This window comes from Rhinoderma darwinii, chromosome 7 (genome assembly GCF_050947455.1).
Source record: "Rhinoderma darwinii isolate aRhiDar2 chromosome 7, aRhiDar2.hap1, whole genome shotgun sequence".
NCBI lineage: Eukaryota > Metazoa > Chordata > Amphibia > Anura > Rhinodermatidae > Rhinoderma > Rhinoderma darwinii.
Window position 1 is genome coordinate 86,828,936 of NC_134693.1, and position 20,258 is coordinate 86,849,193.

The following is a 20,258-nucleotide window of genomic DNA, read 5'->3' on the forward strand; positions in this document are numbered from 1 at the left end:
GTAAGGCCTCGTGCGCACAAACTTATTTTTTTCCTCCGTAAATACGGGTCCTTGGTCACACGTATTCGACCCGTATTGCACCAGTATTTACGGACCCGTGCCCGTAAATACGGGCACGTTTTCGCTGCAAAATTGCACCGCACTAATCGTCAGCCCTTCTCTCTATCCGTGCAGGATAGAGAGAAGGGACAGCCCTTTCCGTAATAAAAGTAAAAAAATTCATACTTACCCGGCCGTTGTCATGGTGACGCGTCCCTCTTTTGACATACAGCCCGACCTCCCTGGATGACGCGGCAGTCCATGAAACCGCTGCAGCCTGTGATTGGCTGCAGCGGTCACATGGGCTGAAATGTCATCCCAGGAGGCCGGACTGGAGGAAGATATCTGGATGAAGAAAAACGAGGAGAGGAGGACAACGGTGCTCCTCTAAGGTAATATTGTAAGGAACGGGGGACAATGTGAGCAAAAGGCGAGCTGATGTACTCACCTGGCAGTGTTGTGCTAGGATAGGCACAACACTATTGCTATGCATGGAGAAGAGAATACATGAAGATCGTTGTGGACGTCGGCTGTTCTCGGGGAAAACGAACACAGGATGTGAAGGAGAAAAGATGCAGTATTTGGGACACGGCGCCTGACAGATAGATATTCGAAACTAAGTTTATTAAGGTAGGCTTTATTTGTAATAGATACTACGCGTTTCAGGACCGGACAGGTCCCTTCCTCAGGTATCTATGACATAGTTCAAACAGTCCAGCAGAACCTGCAAAATAAAAAAATAAAGTTATTATTATAAAAAAATCTTCTTGCCTACAGCCTGTCTTCTCCCTGCACTGCAATATAAACTACAGGCCAATGAGAAATAATTCCCTTAGGACATGTTCACACGCCGCTCAAAAAAAAAAAAAAAAGACTACGTGTAGACGTGTCAAATACACTAGCGTTTACTGTTAATGGGAGTTTAAGCAATCGTTTGACGTTTTTTTCAGTGCATAAAATGGGTCAAAAGCCAAGTCAAATACACGCTGTGCGAACAGGTCAGCTTAAGTCATTCACCACAGGGGCTTCCCTCTTGACTTTCATTATTCTAAGGGTATGTGCACACAAAATAAAAAACATCTGAAAATACGGAGCGGTTTTTAAGGGAACGGCCTGATTCTCAGACGTTTTTTTAGCAACTCATGGTTTTTCTCTGCATTTTGTATGGCCGTTTTTGGAGCTATTTTTCTATAGTCTATGGAAAAACGGCTGAAGAAGTGACATGCACAGAACAGAACGCCGTTTTCCCATTGAAATCAATGGGCAGATGTTTGGAGGCCTTCTGCTTCAGAAAATAGGCCGTGTGAACGTACCCTTAGACTTTTGGTGTGTCCTGTAGCCTCTGCCAAAACCACTCCCAAAATGGCACTGGACAATGCTTAGCAATTTGAAGACACCTCTTCTTGGCTTGTAGCCAAAAATAGGGAGGGGGGGGGGTGAGTCTCCCTCCCACATTTACATCAGCTTTAAAGCGGCTCTGTCACCAGATTATAAATGCCCGATCTCCTACATAAACTGATTGGCGCTGTAATGTAGATAACCGCAGTGGTTTTTATTTTGAAAAACTATCATTTTTGAGCAAGTTATGAGCTAGTTTAGATTTATGCTAATGAGTTTCTCAATGGACAACTTTTTATCAACTGGGTGTTGTACAGAGGAGTGTATGAGGCTGACCAATCAGTGACTAATCAGCCTCATACACTTCTCATTGTTCCAGCCCAGCATGATCCACAGCACAGTGTGATTGTGCAGTGAAAGAAGCTGGGCTGGAACTATGAGAAGTGTAGGACATTACTGCAGTGTCCTGATAATGAATATACATCACTACCAGCTTGGACGTGATGTTTATTCAGAATCCTGACACTTCTGAATCTTTTCTGTGAGACTCCAGCAAGGCCAGCGTAATCTCGTTTGAAATGACAGGTTACATCGTAATCTCGCGAGATTACGTTTGCCTTGCTGTAAATCTCAGACGCCACAGACGTGTCAGAATTCTGAATAAACCTCACATCCAGGCTGGTAGTGATGTATATTCATTATCCGGACACTGCAGTAATGTTAGGCTGGGTTCACACGAGCATGTTACGTCCGTAATGGACGAAACGTATTTCAGCCGCAAGTCCCGGATCGAACACACTGCAGGGAGTCGGGCTCCTAGCATCATAGTTATGTACGAAGCCAGGAGTCCCAGCCTCGCTGCAGGACAACTGTCCCGTACTGTAATCATGTTTTCAGTACGAGACAGTAGTTCCACGGAGAGGCAGGCACTCCTAGCGTCGTACATAACTATGATGCTAGGAGCCCGGCTCCCTGCAGTGTGTTACTGCAGTGTCCGGATAATGAATATACATCATACGGCCGCAACACGCAGGGTGGGGCCTATAAGCGAGTGCGATTTTGCCGAGGTTGGGATCTGAACCAGTAACCACGATGCCGCCGCAAGAGGAAGGGATATGAAGGATTGTTCCAACTTGACCCATGGTTTGGACTCGGCATGTCTACACCAGTCTAAAATACGCGTCAAATGTGCCGCCTGGTAATAGCGGTGGATATCCGGCAAGCCCAGACCACCGTCAGATCTCGTGCGGGTCATAATCGCTCGTGCAATGCGTGCGGGTTTGTTCGACCAGATAAATTTAAGCATTAGAGAAGTGAGTGAGGTAAAGAAAAGAAAAGACGTATGTAGATTGGGAGAGCCTGAAAGATGTACAACAGCCAAGGCAACACATTCCGCTGCAGATCCTTGAGGCCTCCATGGATTGGGCTTTGTTTTTTCATCACATCCCACAGATTCTTGATCAGATTGAGATCTGGGCAATTTGGAGGCCAAGTTAACACCTTGAGCTCTGTCATGTTTCTCGAACTATTCCTGAACAATTTTTTGCAAAGTGGCAGGGTGAATAATCCCGCTAAAAGAGGCCACTGCCATTTGAGAATACAGCTGCAACAATTTAGGTAAGTGGTATGTGTCAAAGTAACATCCATATGAGAACCAAGATGTCCAGAGCAAGACACTGCTTCCACCGCCTACTTTTCATAGTGCATCCTGGTGCCATCTCTTTCTTAGTTAAGCGACGCATATGCACCAAGCTGCCCACATAATGTAAAAAAAAAATTCTTCCATTGCTTCATGGTCCAGGTCTGATGCTCACGTGCACATTGTAGGTTCGACAGCGGACAGGGGTCAGTTAACTTTTCCAGCAATTTGTGCTACAGTAGCTTTTCTGTGGGATTGGACTAGATGCATTAGCCTTCATTCTCCCACCACCCCAATGCTTTTGGTGCCTGTGACCGGTTGCCTTTTCTTGGACCACTCTTGGTAGATACTAACTACTGCATACAAAGAACACCCCACAAGACATGCTAGTTTAGAGATGTATGTACACATCTGTGCATACGACTTTTTGATCACTTTTTTGATCTGCTCAGTCCTTTGCTTATTTGACACAGTACTCCATTTTAGTTCCCCAAGTAATGATCTCCTAGCGCCCCATACAGCAATGTTTTTTATAAAGCATAAATACCCCCCTCCTTTCTGTGCAGCAATAATACCTAAGGTCTGACTTTTAAACTTCACTGACAATACAACCACACTATCCGTGCTCTCAACTCCTTGTAACCTCCACTACCTAAACTTCTTATTGCAAAAGACACAGAGCAGAAATGTTGTTTTTTTTGTACTACATGTGATGTCCTTTTGGTATATATCTTTGTTTTTTTAATAATATTCCATTAGGGACTTATTCGCCCATCCTTTCTTATTGACAGGGGCACAGATGAGCTTCTGGGAGTCATGGCCCAGGTGACAATTGTCAATTCCACTCTTGGAAAAGCACTAGGCGGAGCTGCAGGTCAGTATTCATCTTCCATAAATCTTCCATGTTAAGAATGTTCCTTAAAGCTGATCATAGACATCAGATAGATATTTCTTTTGCGGACACATACACTAGAATGGGTGAGACTGTCTGCAAACACTGACAAGAATAGGACATGTTCAGTTTTCTTTGCGGTTCTGCAAAATTCTAAATGTGTTCATGGTTCCATGGAGATTTGTGGTTCAGTATGCGATCTGCAAAAAAATGCTATCCGCAAAAAAAGTGTTCACGAGCCCTAAAGCTATGCATACATATTAGACAAGTCCCAAGGACTTTCAATTTCGGTGGGATCGGCCGACAATCTACTGTGTAGCTGCCTCCGAACAGTCCCCCCTCTGGGAGAGTGGTATCTGGCAGCAGCTTATTCCCCTCTCTTCATTGACCTAACATGCAGTCTCATCTGCGCCAAATGTGCATGTTTATGGTGCAGTCTGGAGAAGTAGTGGTCAGCTGAACGAGCTCTCGGGTGTACGGCGGCTTATGCTATGTTCACTGGTATGTAATTGGTTTGTAATTTGTACTGATTATAATGTTTGTATTTCTATAACCCACTACTATATCTTTCTAGGTGGTTATACAACCGGCCCAAAGCCTTTAATTGACTTGCTACGGCAACGCTCACGGCCTTACCTTTTCTCAAACACTCTTCCTCCAGCTGTGGTTGGCAGTGCTTCTAAAGCTCTGGACCTCTTGATGGACAGCAATGAAATTGCACAATCTATGTCTGCAAAAACAGCACGGTGAGAACTGGGTACCTGATAACCTAGAGGTGCACAAAAGGAAATATATATTTATTTTCTTACAGCAATTCTATTTTCAAATGAAGAACTGATAAAAGGGAGCGATTGTACAATATGGCAAAATAGTTTTACAAAGCCTAATCTGTAAAAAAATAAGTAGAGATATTTACAATTTAAATAGCAACAACAATGGCCCTTCCTTGCTTTCTATCTTCCGGGTAAGATAGAACGGGGTTTAGGGGGCTCAGTTCTGGAGATAGATGTGGGTCCCAGAGGTGGGACCCGCATCTATCTGACACTTAGGGCATATCCTGTGGATATGTCATAAATGTCCTTCATGGGAAAACCACTTTAAATGCCGCGGTCGCTATTGACTGCTGCATTTAACTAGTTAAACGGCCAGGAACAGCGTCATCGCTGTTACTGGCTATTAGAGCAGCGTGTCAGAAGCTGACACCTGCAGTGTATGGAGCAGGCTCAGCACGTGAGCCCGCTCCATACATCATCCCCCTCCAGCTCCATGATGTGCCGGCACATCAGGGGTCGGGAAGGGGTTAAGTAAGGAGCGGTCAGGGGGCCCGGCGCTGTCGGGTCCCTTGACTGTCGACTATAAGACGCAGGGACTTTTTAGCAAGACTTATTCTTGCTAAAAACTGCGTCTTATAGTCCGAAAAATACGGTAGTTATCTACATTAAAGCGCCTATTAGATTCAGTAGGAGATAGGGCAGTTATAAACTTGTGACAGAGCCTCTTTTTAACCCCTTCCCACCGCAGCCCTTTTACAGATTTTCATTTTCGTTTTTTCCTTCCCACCTTCCAAAAGCCATAACTTTTTTTTTTTTTTGTTTCCGTCTATATAGTCCTATGAGGGCTTGATTTTTGCGGGACGAGTTGTAGATTTTCGTAGCACCATTTATTGTGCCACATAATGTACTAGGAAACAAAAATATTTGTGGGGTAGACAATGAAAAAAAACAATTCCTCCATTGTTTTTTGCGCGTTGTTTTTTACGGAAATCACTGTGCAAATAAAACAACATGTTAACTTTATTCTATGATTACGGCGATACCAAATATATATAGTTTTTTCTATATTTTACTACTTTTACAATTAAAAACCTAAGTGTAAAAAATAATTATTTTGTGTCGCCAAATTCCAAGAGCCATAACTTTTTTTAATTTTCTGTCGATTAAGTGGTATGAGGGCTTATTTTTTGTGGGATAAGCTGTAGTTTTTAATGATACAATTTTGGGGTAAATGCAACGTTTTGATCACTTTTTGTTTCATTTTGTGTGGGAGATGAGGTGACCAAAAAATAGAGATTCTGGCGTTTACAATTGTATTTTTTACAGCGTTCTCCGTGCGGGTTAAATAATGATAAATTGTAATGGTTCAGACTTTTACTATGCACCAGGGGGGAAATGGGAGAAGTGTTTTTTTTTTTTTACTTTTAATTTTTAATTTTTTGTTTACATAAACAACTTTATTTTACATATATATATATATATATATATATATATAATATTATTTTTTTTTTTATTAGTCCCCCCTAGGGGACTTCAACCAGCGATATACTAATGTATTTCAGTATATCGTGATTCTGACAGACTTCTATAAAGCCCTGTGGCAGGGCATAATAGGAGCACAAAGATGGCGGACTTGGGGGCCTTCATTAGGCCGCCATAGCAGCCATCACCCCCCCCCCCACGATGAGCTGTTAGAGGGGATCGCCCCCCTCTTTCTAACGATTTAAATGCTGCATTCGCTATTGACCTCAGCATTTAACGAGTTAAACTAGCGGGATCGCGCTCGTTACTCTGAAGTGTCGGCTGTAACATACAGCCGACACCGGCATCGTATGGAGCGGGTTCACTCCGTGAGCCCGTGCCATACCCCCCCCCCCCCCCCCGACTTTGGCGTATGGATACGTCAAATGTCGGGAAGGCGTTAAGGCATCATTCACATACACAATTTTTATCTGGCATACTTAAACTGCTTCTAAAAACACTAGCAGTTTTCAAATGAAACATGCATTTTTTTTTTAATGCGGTTCGTCAATAGGTGTAATTTTGAACATTTTTTTTTTATTTTTTCTGGCATTTTTTTAAGTCCTAAAGAGAAGCCTATTGGAAAAAAGCCTTACCCCGAGCATGCTGAATTTGTAAAAAAAAAACTAAAAAAACGCCACTAACCACAAATGCAGTTGTGTAGTGTATTTTCTATTTTACTATAGACTTTAATGTAACATCTGGCCACACTTAAAACTGCAGAAAAAATGGCATTTAAAACACTACAAAAAATGCATAATAAGAATTCTGGATATTTTCTTAGAACTCTTGATTGTCGTTCCTCTGTAATTACTTTTAGAAATGTATGCATAAATTGACAACTTAGTGTTACCATTTTCCTCATTAAATGGACGTGTCCCTACAGTCTCACTTGGACATTGTCAGTCTGTATAGGGTTCCCCCCGCCAACTGGATATACGCAGCTGCCAAGTTATTCATAAATTTCTAGGAGGAATAACCGTGTTGTGCCGTTCCTAAGAAAACATTAGACAGACATGTCAATGGTCCAATTTACTTTCATATTCTGAAAGGTTAAATTAAAAAGGATAACAGTTGGATCCTTAGTGATGGGGTGCTCTGCACTGGACCGTTTGGTTACCACACACTGAGCACTCAACCATAGGATAACCAGATGCTGCTGCACTATAATAGTTGAATCCTAAAGAACTGAGCACAGTGATCGTGTTTTACTAGGGACGGGGGACTTCACAATTAAGTTATGAAGGACTAGCTATTATTTTGTTGACAACCAGGAACTGGAAAACGTTACACTTTGTTATAAAAGGCTCAAAGCTGCACAAGTGGGTCACAAGAAGAAGGCTATCAAGTTCAACCTAGTATCCTTTTAGGGTATGTTAACACAGAGTGTTTTCAGAAGTTTTTTGGGGCCATAAACGTAAAAATCTGAAGCAAACGGGACGTTGGTTTCGAAGCAGTTTTTTCTAAACGGCTGTGTAAAGAGACGGCCATTAAAAAGAAGTGCAGGTCACTTCTTGGGACATTTTTGGAGCCGTTTTTCATACTCTATTGAAAACCGCTCTAAAAACGGCCGTTAAAAACGTGTGTTGCTCAAAAACTTCTGAAAATCAGGAGCTGTTTTAAATTAAATGCAGGCTGAAAATCCCTGTAAAGACGTGCTTAGCATGGTTTTCTTCCCCCAAAAGCTGTGGAAAACTATGAGAAGAGTCACTAAACTTTCAGTAAACTTCTGACATGTCATAGTTACATGTCAGATGTTTTGATCGGTGGGGGTCCGAGCACGGAGACCCCCACCGTTCATTAAAACAAAGCTGCAGAAGCCCTCGGGTGTGCGCTGAGCCGCGTGGTTTCTGTTCGACTTTTCTCGCAACGCCGAGCAGTCGGTGTACGGACTCAATAGTAGGTCTATGGGCCCGTACACCATCTGCTCGACTTTCCGAGAGAAAAGACGATCAAATGAAGCCACACAGCGCTCACCTTTGCTCAGACCCCGATCGATCAAAACTTCTGAAAGTTTAGTTACCCTTTAGCTGCTCAAAACCCACAGCTGCTCAAAACCTAAAAAAGCTTTGCATTTTCCAACATCTCAACTACTTTTGCATGTGACGTGGTGGAACGGGTGGTGAAATTGCTGGGAGGGGCTGGTGATGATCCAGCTGTCGTGGTCCATGTGGGCACCAACGACAGAATAAATGGTAGGTGGAGGAGCCTTAAGAATAATTTTAAAGAACTAGGCTACAAGTGGATGGGAAGGACCTCCAAGGTAGTATTCTCAGGAATACTGCCTGTGCCATGCGCATCACAGGAAAAACAGCAGGAGCTCAGGGAGTTAAATGCATGGCTTAAGTCTTGGTGTAGTGGAGAAGGCTTTGGGTTCCTAGAGCACTGGACTGACTGACTTCATTGGGGTTCAAACTGTATTCTGCAGATAATTTGCACCTAAATGGAAGGGGGTCGACTGTGCTGGGGGAGCGAATTCTAGCTGGGGGGGCGGAGTATTTAAACTAGGGCTGAGGAGGGGGCCAATGTAGAAAATAAAGGGATAGTTAGGTTAGAGAGGGGTCAGACTATATTGGTGGGGGGAGAAACAGACTGTGGGGATAGAACTAGGCAACAAGATAAGGAGATGCCTCCGTTACAAAACAGCAGTGAAAATAAAAATGCCCAAATAATGTCAAATAACCTTTCTGATACTGAAAGTAAAGGCAAGTTAAAGTGTATGTTCACAAATGCCAGAAGTCTAACAAGCAAAATGGGGGAGCTGGAGGCCTTGGTACTGGAACAAAATATAGATATAGTTGGTGTTGCTGAAACATGGCTGGACTCTTCACATGATTGGGCTGTAAATCTACAGGGTTTTATACTGTTTCGGAAAGACCGGGCGAATAGGAAAGGTGGTGGTGTATGTCTGTATGTGAGAAGCGATATGAAGGTGCGTGTGAATGAGACATTAGAAGGTGAAGACTGTGAGGAGGTTGAAACCTATTGGGTGGAATTACAAAGGGAGGTAAACACTGAAAAAATTACTTTTGGTGCAATCTATAGACCCCCCGATATAACTGAGGAGATGGAAGTTCAGCTATATAAACAAATGGAGCGGGCTACACAGGCGGGTACTGTAGTGATAATGGGAGATTTTATTTACCTGGATATTAATTGGTGTCATGGTTTGGCTTCAACTGCAAAGGGGAGACATTTCCTCAACCTGTTGCAGGAAAATTTTATGGGCCAGTTTGTGGAAGACCCGACTAGAGGTGAAGATCTGTTGGATCTGGTCATTTCTAATAATGCAAGGCTTGTAGGGGAACGTCCATGTTCGTGATAACCTCGGTAACCGTGATCATTATATAGTTATATTTTACATATACTGTAAAAAACAAACACAGGCTGGGAGGGCAAAAACATTTAATTTTAAGAAGGCCAATTTGCCCAGGATGAGGGCTGCAATTCAAGATATAGACTGGGAAGAACTAATGTCAAATAATGGTACAAATGATAAATGGGAGATTTTCAAATCTACTTTGGGTAATTATAGTGCAATATTTATTCCTATAGGTAACAAGTATAAACGACTAAAATTAAACCCCACATGGGTTACACCTTCTGTAAAAAGGGCAATACATGACAAAAAATGGGCATTTGAAAATCTGAGGGTACAGCTGTAGCCTTCGTAAAATATAAAGAGCCTAATAAAATCTGTAAAAAGGTAATAAAATCAGCAAAAATACAAAATGAAAGGCAGGTGGCCAAGGATAGTAAAACAAATCCCAAAATATTCTTTGAGTATATAAATGCAAAAAAGCCAAGTTCTGAACATGTGGGACCCCTAGATGGTGGTAATGGGGAGTTGGTCACAGGGGATCAAGAGAAGGCAGTTTCTAAATGGGTTCTTGAGCTCTGTATATACAACAGAAGAAAGAGCAGCTGATGTAGCTGGTGCCAGTGCTGTTAATATATCAGTTAATATACTGAATTGGATGAATGTAGATATGGTGCAAGCTAAATTAAATAAAATAAACGTACACAAGGCCCCGGGATCACATGGGTTACACCCTAGAGTTCTTAAGGAGCTTAGTTCAGTTATTTCTGTCCCCCTCTTCATAATATTTAGAGATTCTCTAGTGACTGGTATAGTGCCAAGGGACTGGCGCAGGGCAAATGTGGTGCCTATTTTCAAAAACGGCTCTAGGTCTTCCCCGGGTAATTATAGACCAGTAAGCTTAACATCCATTGTGGGGAAAATGTTTGAGGGGCTATTGAGGGACTATATACAGGATTATCTGACAAAAAATAGCATTATAAGTGACAGCCAGCACGGTTTTACTAAGGACAGAAGCTGTCAAACAAACCTGATTTGTTTTTATGAAGAGGTGAGCAGAAGTCTAGACAGAGGGGCCGCTGTGGATATAGTGTTTTTGCAAAGGCATTTGACACTGTCCCCCATAGACGCCTAATGGGTAAATTTAAGGACTATAGGTTTAGAAAATATAGTTTGTAATTGGATTGAGAATTGGCTCAAGGACCGTATCCAGAGAGTTGTGGTCAATGATTCCTACTCTGAATGGTCCCCAGTTATAAGTGGTATACCACAGGGTTCAGTGCTGGGACCACTATTATTCATCTTATTTATTAATGATATAGAGGATGGGATTAATAGCACTATTTCTATTTTTGCAGATGACACCAAGCTATGTAATATAGTTCAGACTATGGAAGATGTTCATGAATTGCAAGCTGATTTGAACACACTAAGTGTTTGGGCGTCCACTTGGCAAATTAATTTTAATGTAGATAAATGTAAAGTTATGCACCTGGGTACGAACAACCTGCATGCATCATATGTTCTAGAGGGTGCTACACTGGGGGAGTGACTTGTTGAGAAGGATCTGGGTGTACTTGTAAATCATAGCTGCTTCAAGGGCCAACAAGATATTGTCGTGTATTAAAAGAGGCATGTACTCGCAGGACAGGGATATAATATTACCACTTTACAAAGCATTAGTCAGGCCTCATCTATAATATGCAATCCAGTTCTGGGCTCCAGTTCATAGAAAGGATGCCCTGGAGTTGGAAAAAATACCAGGAAGAGCAACGAAGCTAATAAGGGGCATGGAGCATCTAAGTTATAAGGAAAGATTAAAAGAACTAAACCTATTTAGCCTTGAAAAAAGACGACTAAGGGGGGACATAATTAACTTATATAAATATATGAATGGCACATACAACAAATATGGTGAAATCCAGTTCCATGTAAAACCCCCTCAAAAAACATAGGGCACTCCCTCCGTCTGAAAAAAAAAAAGTTCAATCTGCAGAGGTGACAAGCCTTCTTTACTGTGAGAACGGTGAATTTCTGGAATAGTCACCGCAGGAACTGGTCACAGCAGGGACAGTAGATGGCTTTAAAAAAGGCTTAGATAATTTCCTACAACAAAGTATTCGCTCCTATGTGTAGAAATTTTTCCCTTCCCTTTTCCCTTCCCTTTTCCCGTCCCTTGATTGAACTTGATGGACGTGTCTTTTTTCAACCGTACAAACTATGTAACTACGTAATATTAGGCTTTGATATACAACTAAATTATAGTAAGCTGTTTACTATTATTACAATATGAAACCGTCCGTAACTATATTGCTGCTTTATAGGTTCCGTAACAAGATGACGGCTGCAGGCTTCTCCATTGCTGGGAAGGATCATCCAATCTGTCCAGTGATGCTTGGAGATGCCAGACTGGCTGCAACAATGGCAGATAATATGTTAGAAAGAGGTGTGTATCAGTGACTATACTGACATAAACAGAGAGTGGGTTGACATGAGGTTTAATTCCCACAACCTTTTTAGCCAGGTTCACAAAGTGCAATTTGATGCTGTTTTTAAGCTAGATTGGATCTAATAGGAAGGATAAGTAAAATGAAAAGACTGCACCAAAAACGTAAGTATGAAAATGGACTTGTATTCTCTACATATTGCAAATTCGAAAACTGGATCGATCCAAGTAAAGATTCATTGCGAGTGCTGTGTTCCTGGCTACCGATTTTTTTTTATTTCATTTTTCTGCCACAGCACAGGCTTGTTAGTGACAGGCCGATCCTGCCCTGTGCAATAGGTGCAGGAGCATGCAGCGCGTAAATTAGCAGGCTAAACGGCACGCTAATGTGGAGTGGGCGGGAAGAAGTTGGTGTTCTCTTACTTAGGGCCTGTTCACATCACCGTTCGCTTTACGTTCCGGTGTTCCGTCGGAGGTTTCCGTCTGGTGAACCCCGCAACGGAAAGTCAAACTGAAACCACAGCTTCCGTTTCCGTCACTATTGGTATCAATGGTGATGGAAACATTGCTAATGGTTTCCATTCGTCACCATTCTGGCAGGTTTCCGTTTTTCCGACGGAATCAATAGCGCAGTCGACTCCGCTATAGATTCCGTCGACCCAGGAACGGAAAGCCAACGCTGATGTGAACAGGCCCTAAGGCTTCGTTCACATCTGCGTCGGGACTCTGTTCATGGGTTCTGTCTGAACTTTCCGTCAGGGGAACCCATGAATGGAAACCTACGGTTTCCGTTTGAATCACCATTGATTTCAGTGGTGACAGATCTGGTGCAAATGGGTTCCGTTCGTCACCCTTGTGTACGGGTTCCTTCATTTTGACGGAATCAATACTGTAGTCGTCTGCACTAGTCATTCCATCAAAGCGATGGAATCCTTACACAAAGGTGACAAACTGAAACCAATTGCATCGAATTCATCTCCGTTTAAATCAATGGTGACGCAAACAGAAACCTATGGTTTCCGTTTGTCTCAGTTTTGATTCCGTTCATATGTTTCTCTTACTGAAAGCTCTGACGGAACCCATGAACTGAGCCTTACAAATGCAAATGATTCATAACCAAACAATTTTCTAGGCTGTTTGGATATAAATGTATTGATTTTGTAAAGCTGTACACATTTTTTATTTTTTGGGGGATATTGTGAATTAAATGGCAAAAACAAGGAAGAAAGTGAATGAAATATAAAAAAAAGAAAAGTTAGATCCTTATAAATTTAATTCCTCAGACAACAAATACATCCCACGATACACACAATTTGAGCAATGTTCAATGACAAAAAATTGGCTCCCTAAAAATATGTACAGTTAGGTCCAGAATTTTTTGGACGGTGACACAATCTTCATGATTTGGGCTCTGCATGCCACCACATTGGATTTGAAATTATACAACTGAAATGCAATTGAAGTGTAGACTTTCAGGTTTAACTCAAGGGGTTGAACAAAAATATCCTGTGACATGTTTAGGAATTGCAACCATTTTTCTACACCGCCTCCTCATTTCAGGGGCTCAAAAGTAATTGGACAAATTCACATTACCATAAATAAAATGTTTTTTTTTTTTTTAATACTTTGTGGAGAATCGTTTTGCAGGTAATGACTGCCTGAAGTTTGGAACCCATGGACATCACCAAATGCTGGGTTTCCTCCTTTGTGATGCTTTGCCAGGCCTTTACTGCAGCTGTCTTCAGTTGTTACTTGTTTGTGGGTCTTTCTGCTTTAAGTTTTGTCTTAAGCAAGTGAAATGCAGCTCGATCTGGTGATTTACTTGGCCCTCGCAGAATATTCCACTTCTTTGCCTTAAACTGTGAAGTGACGTCCAATCAACCTTGCTGCATTTGGTTGATTCTGAGCAGAAAGTATATCCCTGAACACTTGAGAATTCACACGGCTTCTTCTGTGTTCAGTCACATCATCAATAAACACTAGTGACCCAGTGCCTTTGGCAGCCATGCTTGCCCATCCCATCACACTGTCTCCACCATGTTTTACAGAGGATGTGGTGTGCCTTGGATCATGAGCCGTTCCAAGCCTTCTCCCTACTTCCTCCCATCATTCTGGTACAGGTTGATCTTTGTTTCATCGGTCCAAAGGATGCTGTTCCAGAACTGGGCTGGCTTCTTTAGATGTTCTTTGGCAAAGTCTAATCTGAACGTTCTATTTCTGATTGATGGTTTGCACCGTGTGGTGAACCCTCTTTATTTGCTCTTATAAAGTTACTTTTCTTTATGGTAGACTTAGAACTTAGATACCCATACTTCACTTGGGTAGATGTTGTGAAGGGCTTTTTCTTTACCATGGAAAGGATTCATCGATCATCCACCACTGTTGTCTTTCGTGGACGTCCAGCCCTTTTGGAGTTCACGAGATCACAACTTCGTTTTCTTTTTATTTTTTTCTCCAAGTATGTATACCAAACTGTTGATTTGGTCACTCCTAACATATGTGCTATCTCTCTGATGGATTTCTTCATTTTTTTTGCAGCTTAACGATTATCTTTTTCACTTACATTGAGAGCTCTTTTGACTCCATGTTGTGGGTTCACAGCAACAGCTTCTAAATGCAAATGGCACACCTGGAATCAACTCCAGACCATTTACCTGCTTAATTGATGATGGATTAACGAGGGAATAGCCCATGAATTCGATTAAATAGCTTTTGAGATAATGGTCCAATTACCTTTTGGTCCCTTGCAAAAGAGGCAGCTACATATTATAGAGCTGTAATTCCTAAACCCTACCTCAAATTAGGATTTGAAACCCTCAAATTAAAGCGGAGAGTCTGCACTTTACATAAATGTATATTCAATATGTTGTTTTGGTAATCAATATGGGCTTAAACTGCTAAAATGACTAAACTTGTCACTGTCCAAGTGTGTGTGTGTGTGTGTGTGTGTGTGTGTGTGTGTGTGTGTGTATTTCAAATGTACTACTTGCTGTTTTTTTTACAATTTATTTCTCTCAGGCATCTATGTTGTTGGATTTAGCTTCCCTGTGGTTCCGAAGGGCAAATCTCGTATCCGGGTCCAGATTTCTGCAGCTCACAGTGATGAGGACATTGACATCTGTGTGCAAGTATTTACAGAAGTGGGCCGCAAGCTTGGTGTTGTGCTATAAGATAGATCAGAGTGTGTATCTGCCTGTTGCAACTATGAAGTTTTATCCATAAACCAGTTGCTGTAACACAGAAGAACTAGACCTGAAAAAAGAGCTTAAACTACTATTTGGGAAACCTATGTGCGAAGGAAAACATTGTTTTGCAACGAGATCTCTGCTACCTTTTGTTTGTTATTATAAGAGCATAAAATGTCAAATAGAATTTTTAATTCATTTAACTCGAAAAAAATATATAGTCTTATACAACACAAAACCCATTACTCCTATCATTCTCTTCTCAAAAGCAGGTCAGTTCTGTTGTGTGCAGAGTTTTTATGTATATTCTAGTGTGCTTGTGGCTATAGTATTTCTATGCCTTTTATGTTTAATGGGTCTAAACCTATTCAAGTTAATAATATATGTCACGGTCTGTGGGTATGTGGACCCACTAGGCTGCACCGCCGTAGCGGGGAGGCAGCTGGCCAAATAGAGCACCCCAGCAATACAAAGTCTCACACTAGGGTACCTGAATAGTCCAGACAGTGGCTGAGGTTTTGGCACAGATGGAGGTGGTTGCAGCAGGTTATGCCAGACGTGGCAGATGACAGCAGGTGCAGCACGTTGCGCCGGACGTGGCAGATGGCACAGGATGTGGCAAGCGACCGCATGTGTAGTAGACATGATTCCAACACTAGTAGGCACAAGAACACAGCACGGGTGTTGTGGGAACAGGTAACCGGGCATGGGTAACAATTGGACCATTTGCAAGACGGATATGGGATATACTAACAACACTCAGGCAAGGATCAAAAGGGCAGGGCCCTTCTTATAGTCCAGGAAATCATTGCAGTTGATTATGATGATTGTCCACATATGCACTCGCTGGCCCTTCAAGATCAGGCACGAGCGTGCGTGTGCGCGCGCACTATACGGGACACAGCGGACTGGAGTGGACGTGAGCGCTGGCGTCTCCTAGGAAAGAGATGCGAGAAAGCGCTCGCTCATCCATGGCTGCGAGCGTCGGGAGGTGAGTAAACCCGACGGCCCGCGGCCATGAATGCTACAATATAATCCACAGTGCATGCAGGGGGGGTTCCAGTTGCCTATAAACCTCTCTTGTGACCAGGGTCAAAAGGTACAATTGACCGTGCTGGCGAGGCAACAGAACCTTTCCCCGCTATTTAGCGCTTTTCTTGTGATGCAGGCGGCGTGTATAAGTGCAGACCAGTACTTGTAGCATAAAAAACAGAGGGCAGCAGGAGCATGGAGAAAACAACTTGGTTTGAAAAGTATTCATTTGGAAACCCCCCTCCCCCCTTTAAAAATCCTGCATTTACCCCTGATCCAGGGTGCTTACTTGTTGTACACTAACTTCTGGTCTGTAGTCCTTTAAAAAAATGTTTGCTTTTGAGGGTTGGTCCCTGATACAGTGGCTGTTGGCTCTCACTTCTGGTATTTGCACAGTTGAATTTGCAGGTGTCCAACACTTAGGAACTCTGTTAGCATGAGATATTTTTTTGTTAATAAGACTCTGTGAAGCATGGTGTTATTTCTACATAACCTCAAACAAAATAAATTGTGTAATACCTAAGGAGAATAATTCCACAACCATAAATATTGATCGATTCACGAAGAGACGAGCTTCCTGCGTCTATAGGACTACACCAAGAGAATCTGCCAGAAAATCCCACCTCTCCTTCACGTTCCTGTTTACTGTGTCGCACACTTAAAAGTGCTTGGCCTTTTTATTTTATTTTTTAACTCTGTCATAAACAACGAATGCACTGTGGCGATATAGCTCACTAGCCGTGTAGTAGCCAAAGACACAGGTACGTGAAAACTTCGTAGATCAAAGGCTTAGTTTATTTAATAAAACATAAAATAAGTCCAACTTAAAGCAGCTTCCTTTAGCAGAATGTCTTAAGCAGTAAATCATAACACAAGCATCCTTAGGTCTCATGCCCACTTTAGTTATTTTCTTCCGTGTTCTGTCTGATTTTTTTTTTTTTTTAACGTATAGCACGCTGACCCATTCATTTCTATGGGGCCATGCACACTTCCGTTGTTTTAGCGGAACCGTGTGGCTGTTCCGACAATAATGGGACAGGTCCTACTCCTGTCTGTTTTTGACGGAACAGTCACAGTTATTTCAGTCATTTGGTCCGTTGAAACAACGGACTGTACACGGAAGCGATCCGTGTGCAGTCTGTTTTACGAATCCATCATTAGCGGCCGTACGATGGCCAACGGAAGTGTGCATGAGGCCAATACTTCATGCAAAGTGTTCAAAATAAACTAGGTAGGTCTTACCAGTCTGTGTGGTTGGGGTATAGCAGAAGTTCTCAGCTACAAAGCCTGTCCGGCCTGCAGCCAGCATAACATATGCAGTTCCAGTACAACACACTCCTCTTTGCTTCTAGTCCTCTCTCCTTCTTCTCACACATCAGGCTCTGTCTGCTTTTCTTGATTAACCCCTTCACACTCATGATGAGCGCATCGTTCGTGCACAGAGACGGAATAGTATGTCACGGGAGGAACCGCCATTCCGGCCCCCTTCCCAGCGCACACCGGAGCTGTGACAACTGCTATATCTCACAGCAGTTGCCGCAGCGCCTTCCCAAGGGATGTCCCCGCCAATTAACCCCTTAGGAGCCGCGTTCAGTCTCGATCGCAGCTTCATAGTGGTTAAAACACCATTGACGTCCCGCGACATGATTGCAGGCACCGATGGTTGCTAAGGCAACCGGAGGCTTAACAATGGTCTCTGGCTATATCATCTACGATAGCCTAGTAGGCCCTGACAAAGGCAGCACATAAGGGGTTTGGAGAAAATATGGGAAGACTGCGCTCCTCCGAATTCTTAGATACATATACACCGTAAATAACTGCACATATTCTTTAACCCCTTCCTGCCGATATAGTACTATGAGGGCTTGATTTTTGCGGGACGAGTTGTAGTTTTTCGTAGCAATGTACTAGGAAACGGGAAAATTGTTTGTGGGGTAGAAAATGAAAAAACAGTGATTCCTTCATGGTTTTTTGCGCGCCGTTTTTATGCAATTCACTGTGCAAGTAAAACATGTTAATTTTATTCTGTGTCAATATAATTACGCCGATATCAAATATATATAGTTTTTTCTATATTTTACTACTTTTACAAGTAAAAAAGAAAATTTATTTTGTCGCCAAATTCGAGGGACATAACTTTTTTTTATTTTTCTGTCGATTAAGTGGTATGCGGGCCTATTTTTTGCGGGATAAGCTGTAGTTTTTAATAATAGCATTTTGGTGTATATGCGACGGTTTGATCCCTTTTTGTTTAATTTTTTGTGGGAGATTAGGTGACCAAAAAAATTGAGATTCTGTCGTTGAAAAATTTATTTTTTTTACGGCGTTCACCGTGCGGGTTAAATAATGATATATTGTAATAGTTCAGACTTTTACGGATGCGGCGATACCTATGCTCTAGGGGGAAAACAGGAAAAGTTTTTTTTTTTAACTTGTATTTTTTTTTACACAAAAACAAAACTTTTTAACTCCATTTTTACTTTGTTTTATTACTCCCCCTAGGGGACTTCAACCAGCGATCGTTTGCACGATATGCTGCAATACTAATGTATTCATTAAGCCCTGCCAAAGGCGATTGCGTTGCGGAGGGGCAATGAGCTGTTAGAGGGGGTCGCCCCCCTCTTTCTAACGATTTAAATGCTGCGGTCGTTGTTGACCAACTATGTACAGGGCTTTATTAACACTATGCTTCCTCGGTGCACCACGAGAGACCTTATAATTGACAGAGTGCATAGAGTCCCGAGACCAGAACATCTGGCAGACTATGTGCCATGCGATGTCCTAGCCCGCCTCCATTTTTACCACATTAAATAGCTATTAATGACATTCCCTAGAAAAAAAGGCGCTATTCCTACTCAATATAAAATGCTGTCCGTTTTTACAGACCTATGTGCTGTTACACTGCAACTTCGTAGACACCTGGCCACCGTCACAATGGCCTTGCGTCACCACAAGATTCTATACTGCTGGGGCTTTCCAGTTTGCCTAATTATTCACTACAGCAAATCTCTTCATGTTGTCTGAACCCTTTCAGACTGAGTGGCTCTCCTGAGACAATGGGACATACTGGTGACTGTCCCAGAAAAACCTCCTAATCCCAACCCTCATCGACTGCACGATGATTGGCAAGTTGTAGGTCACCGTAAAAAACAAAAGCGTTGACATGTCATATCTGTACAACTTCCCACTGTCCCTTCATGTAACCGGAGTACGTGATTTGCATTTCATACTGCTCCACCTGAGGCTCTACATCCATATCCTTTTGGTGCAGAAGTGACCACTTTGGCTCAACAACAAGTTGACTCCCCCCCCCCCCCCCCCCCCTCCCATCTGTCGAACAGCCTTCACTGTTCTTGTTTTCTGTCTTTTAAGGGACCCATGGTGTCCCGTTTTGACTATTTGCTGTTTTATCTTTTTTATTTCTTTGCTGGCAGAATCACGGAAGACTGGCCTAACGTCAGACAGGACTGTCTCTCCTTCATCCACTTTGTTTTTGGTAATTTTAAGACAGACATGTAATGTTTATCTTGGAGGTGTGCTGATGGCTGCAAAACATCATCTTCTACAATGGTTCTTACAATAGCTTCCTTGAATGTTAATGGCTTCCATCCACATATGCGCACGTTTGTTCGGGCTGTTAAGGCCAAGTCCTTGGCATGTGATGTTCTATGTGCCCAAGAGACACACTTTTTACAAAAATTGTGCAACATGTAGAGGTAGTAATGGTTGGCACTACCTGTAGCTTGCAGCGTCACAGATTCCTGTGTTTGTGCTTACTGGGACTTGTGGTTCGACAGACTTTACTATAGTAACTGACAGTACTTACCTTCCTGGTTCCGGAATTACAGCGGAGGTCCTGACGTCACAACGCTATGCGCCGCGCGCTACATCGTGATCCTGGATACAGTCAGGACAGAACTTCCGCCGCGGCTGAAGAGGGTAAGATTAATATCCCTGTCTGCTGAAGCTGATTAGCGGGGTCTGACTCCTGGGAGCCGGACAATCCGCTGTTTTGAAGGGGCCGCAGAACTCGTACGAGAGCTGCTTCCCCTTCATTCCGGTCACAATGTGAAT

General features: G+C 42.6%; 1 protein-coding gene across 2 annotated transcripts in view; it reads left to right on the plus strand.

The window, feature by feature from the left end:
- GCAT (glycine C-acetyltransferase) overlaps positions 1-15,390 on the plus strand; it is a 93,716-nt gene extending 78,326 nt beyond the window's left edge. For both annotated transcript variants that reach the window (XM_075833635.1, XM_075833634.1), the window contains 4 exons: positions 3,808-3,890; positions 4,483-4,654; positions 11,846-11,967; positions 14,986-15,390. In XM_075833635.1, the coding sequence (XP_075689750.1) occupies positions 3,808-3,890; positions 4,483-4,654; positions 11,846-11,967; positions 14,986-15,137 (529 nt within the window). In that variant the 3' untranslated portion in view covers positions 15,138-15,390. The remainder of the gene's footprint in view (positions 1-3,807; positions 3,891-4,482; positions 4,655-11,845; positions 11,968-14,985) is intronic.
- The last annotated feature ends 4,868 nt before the right edge of the window (positions 15,391-20,258 follow it).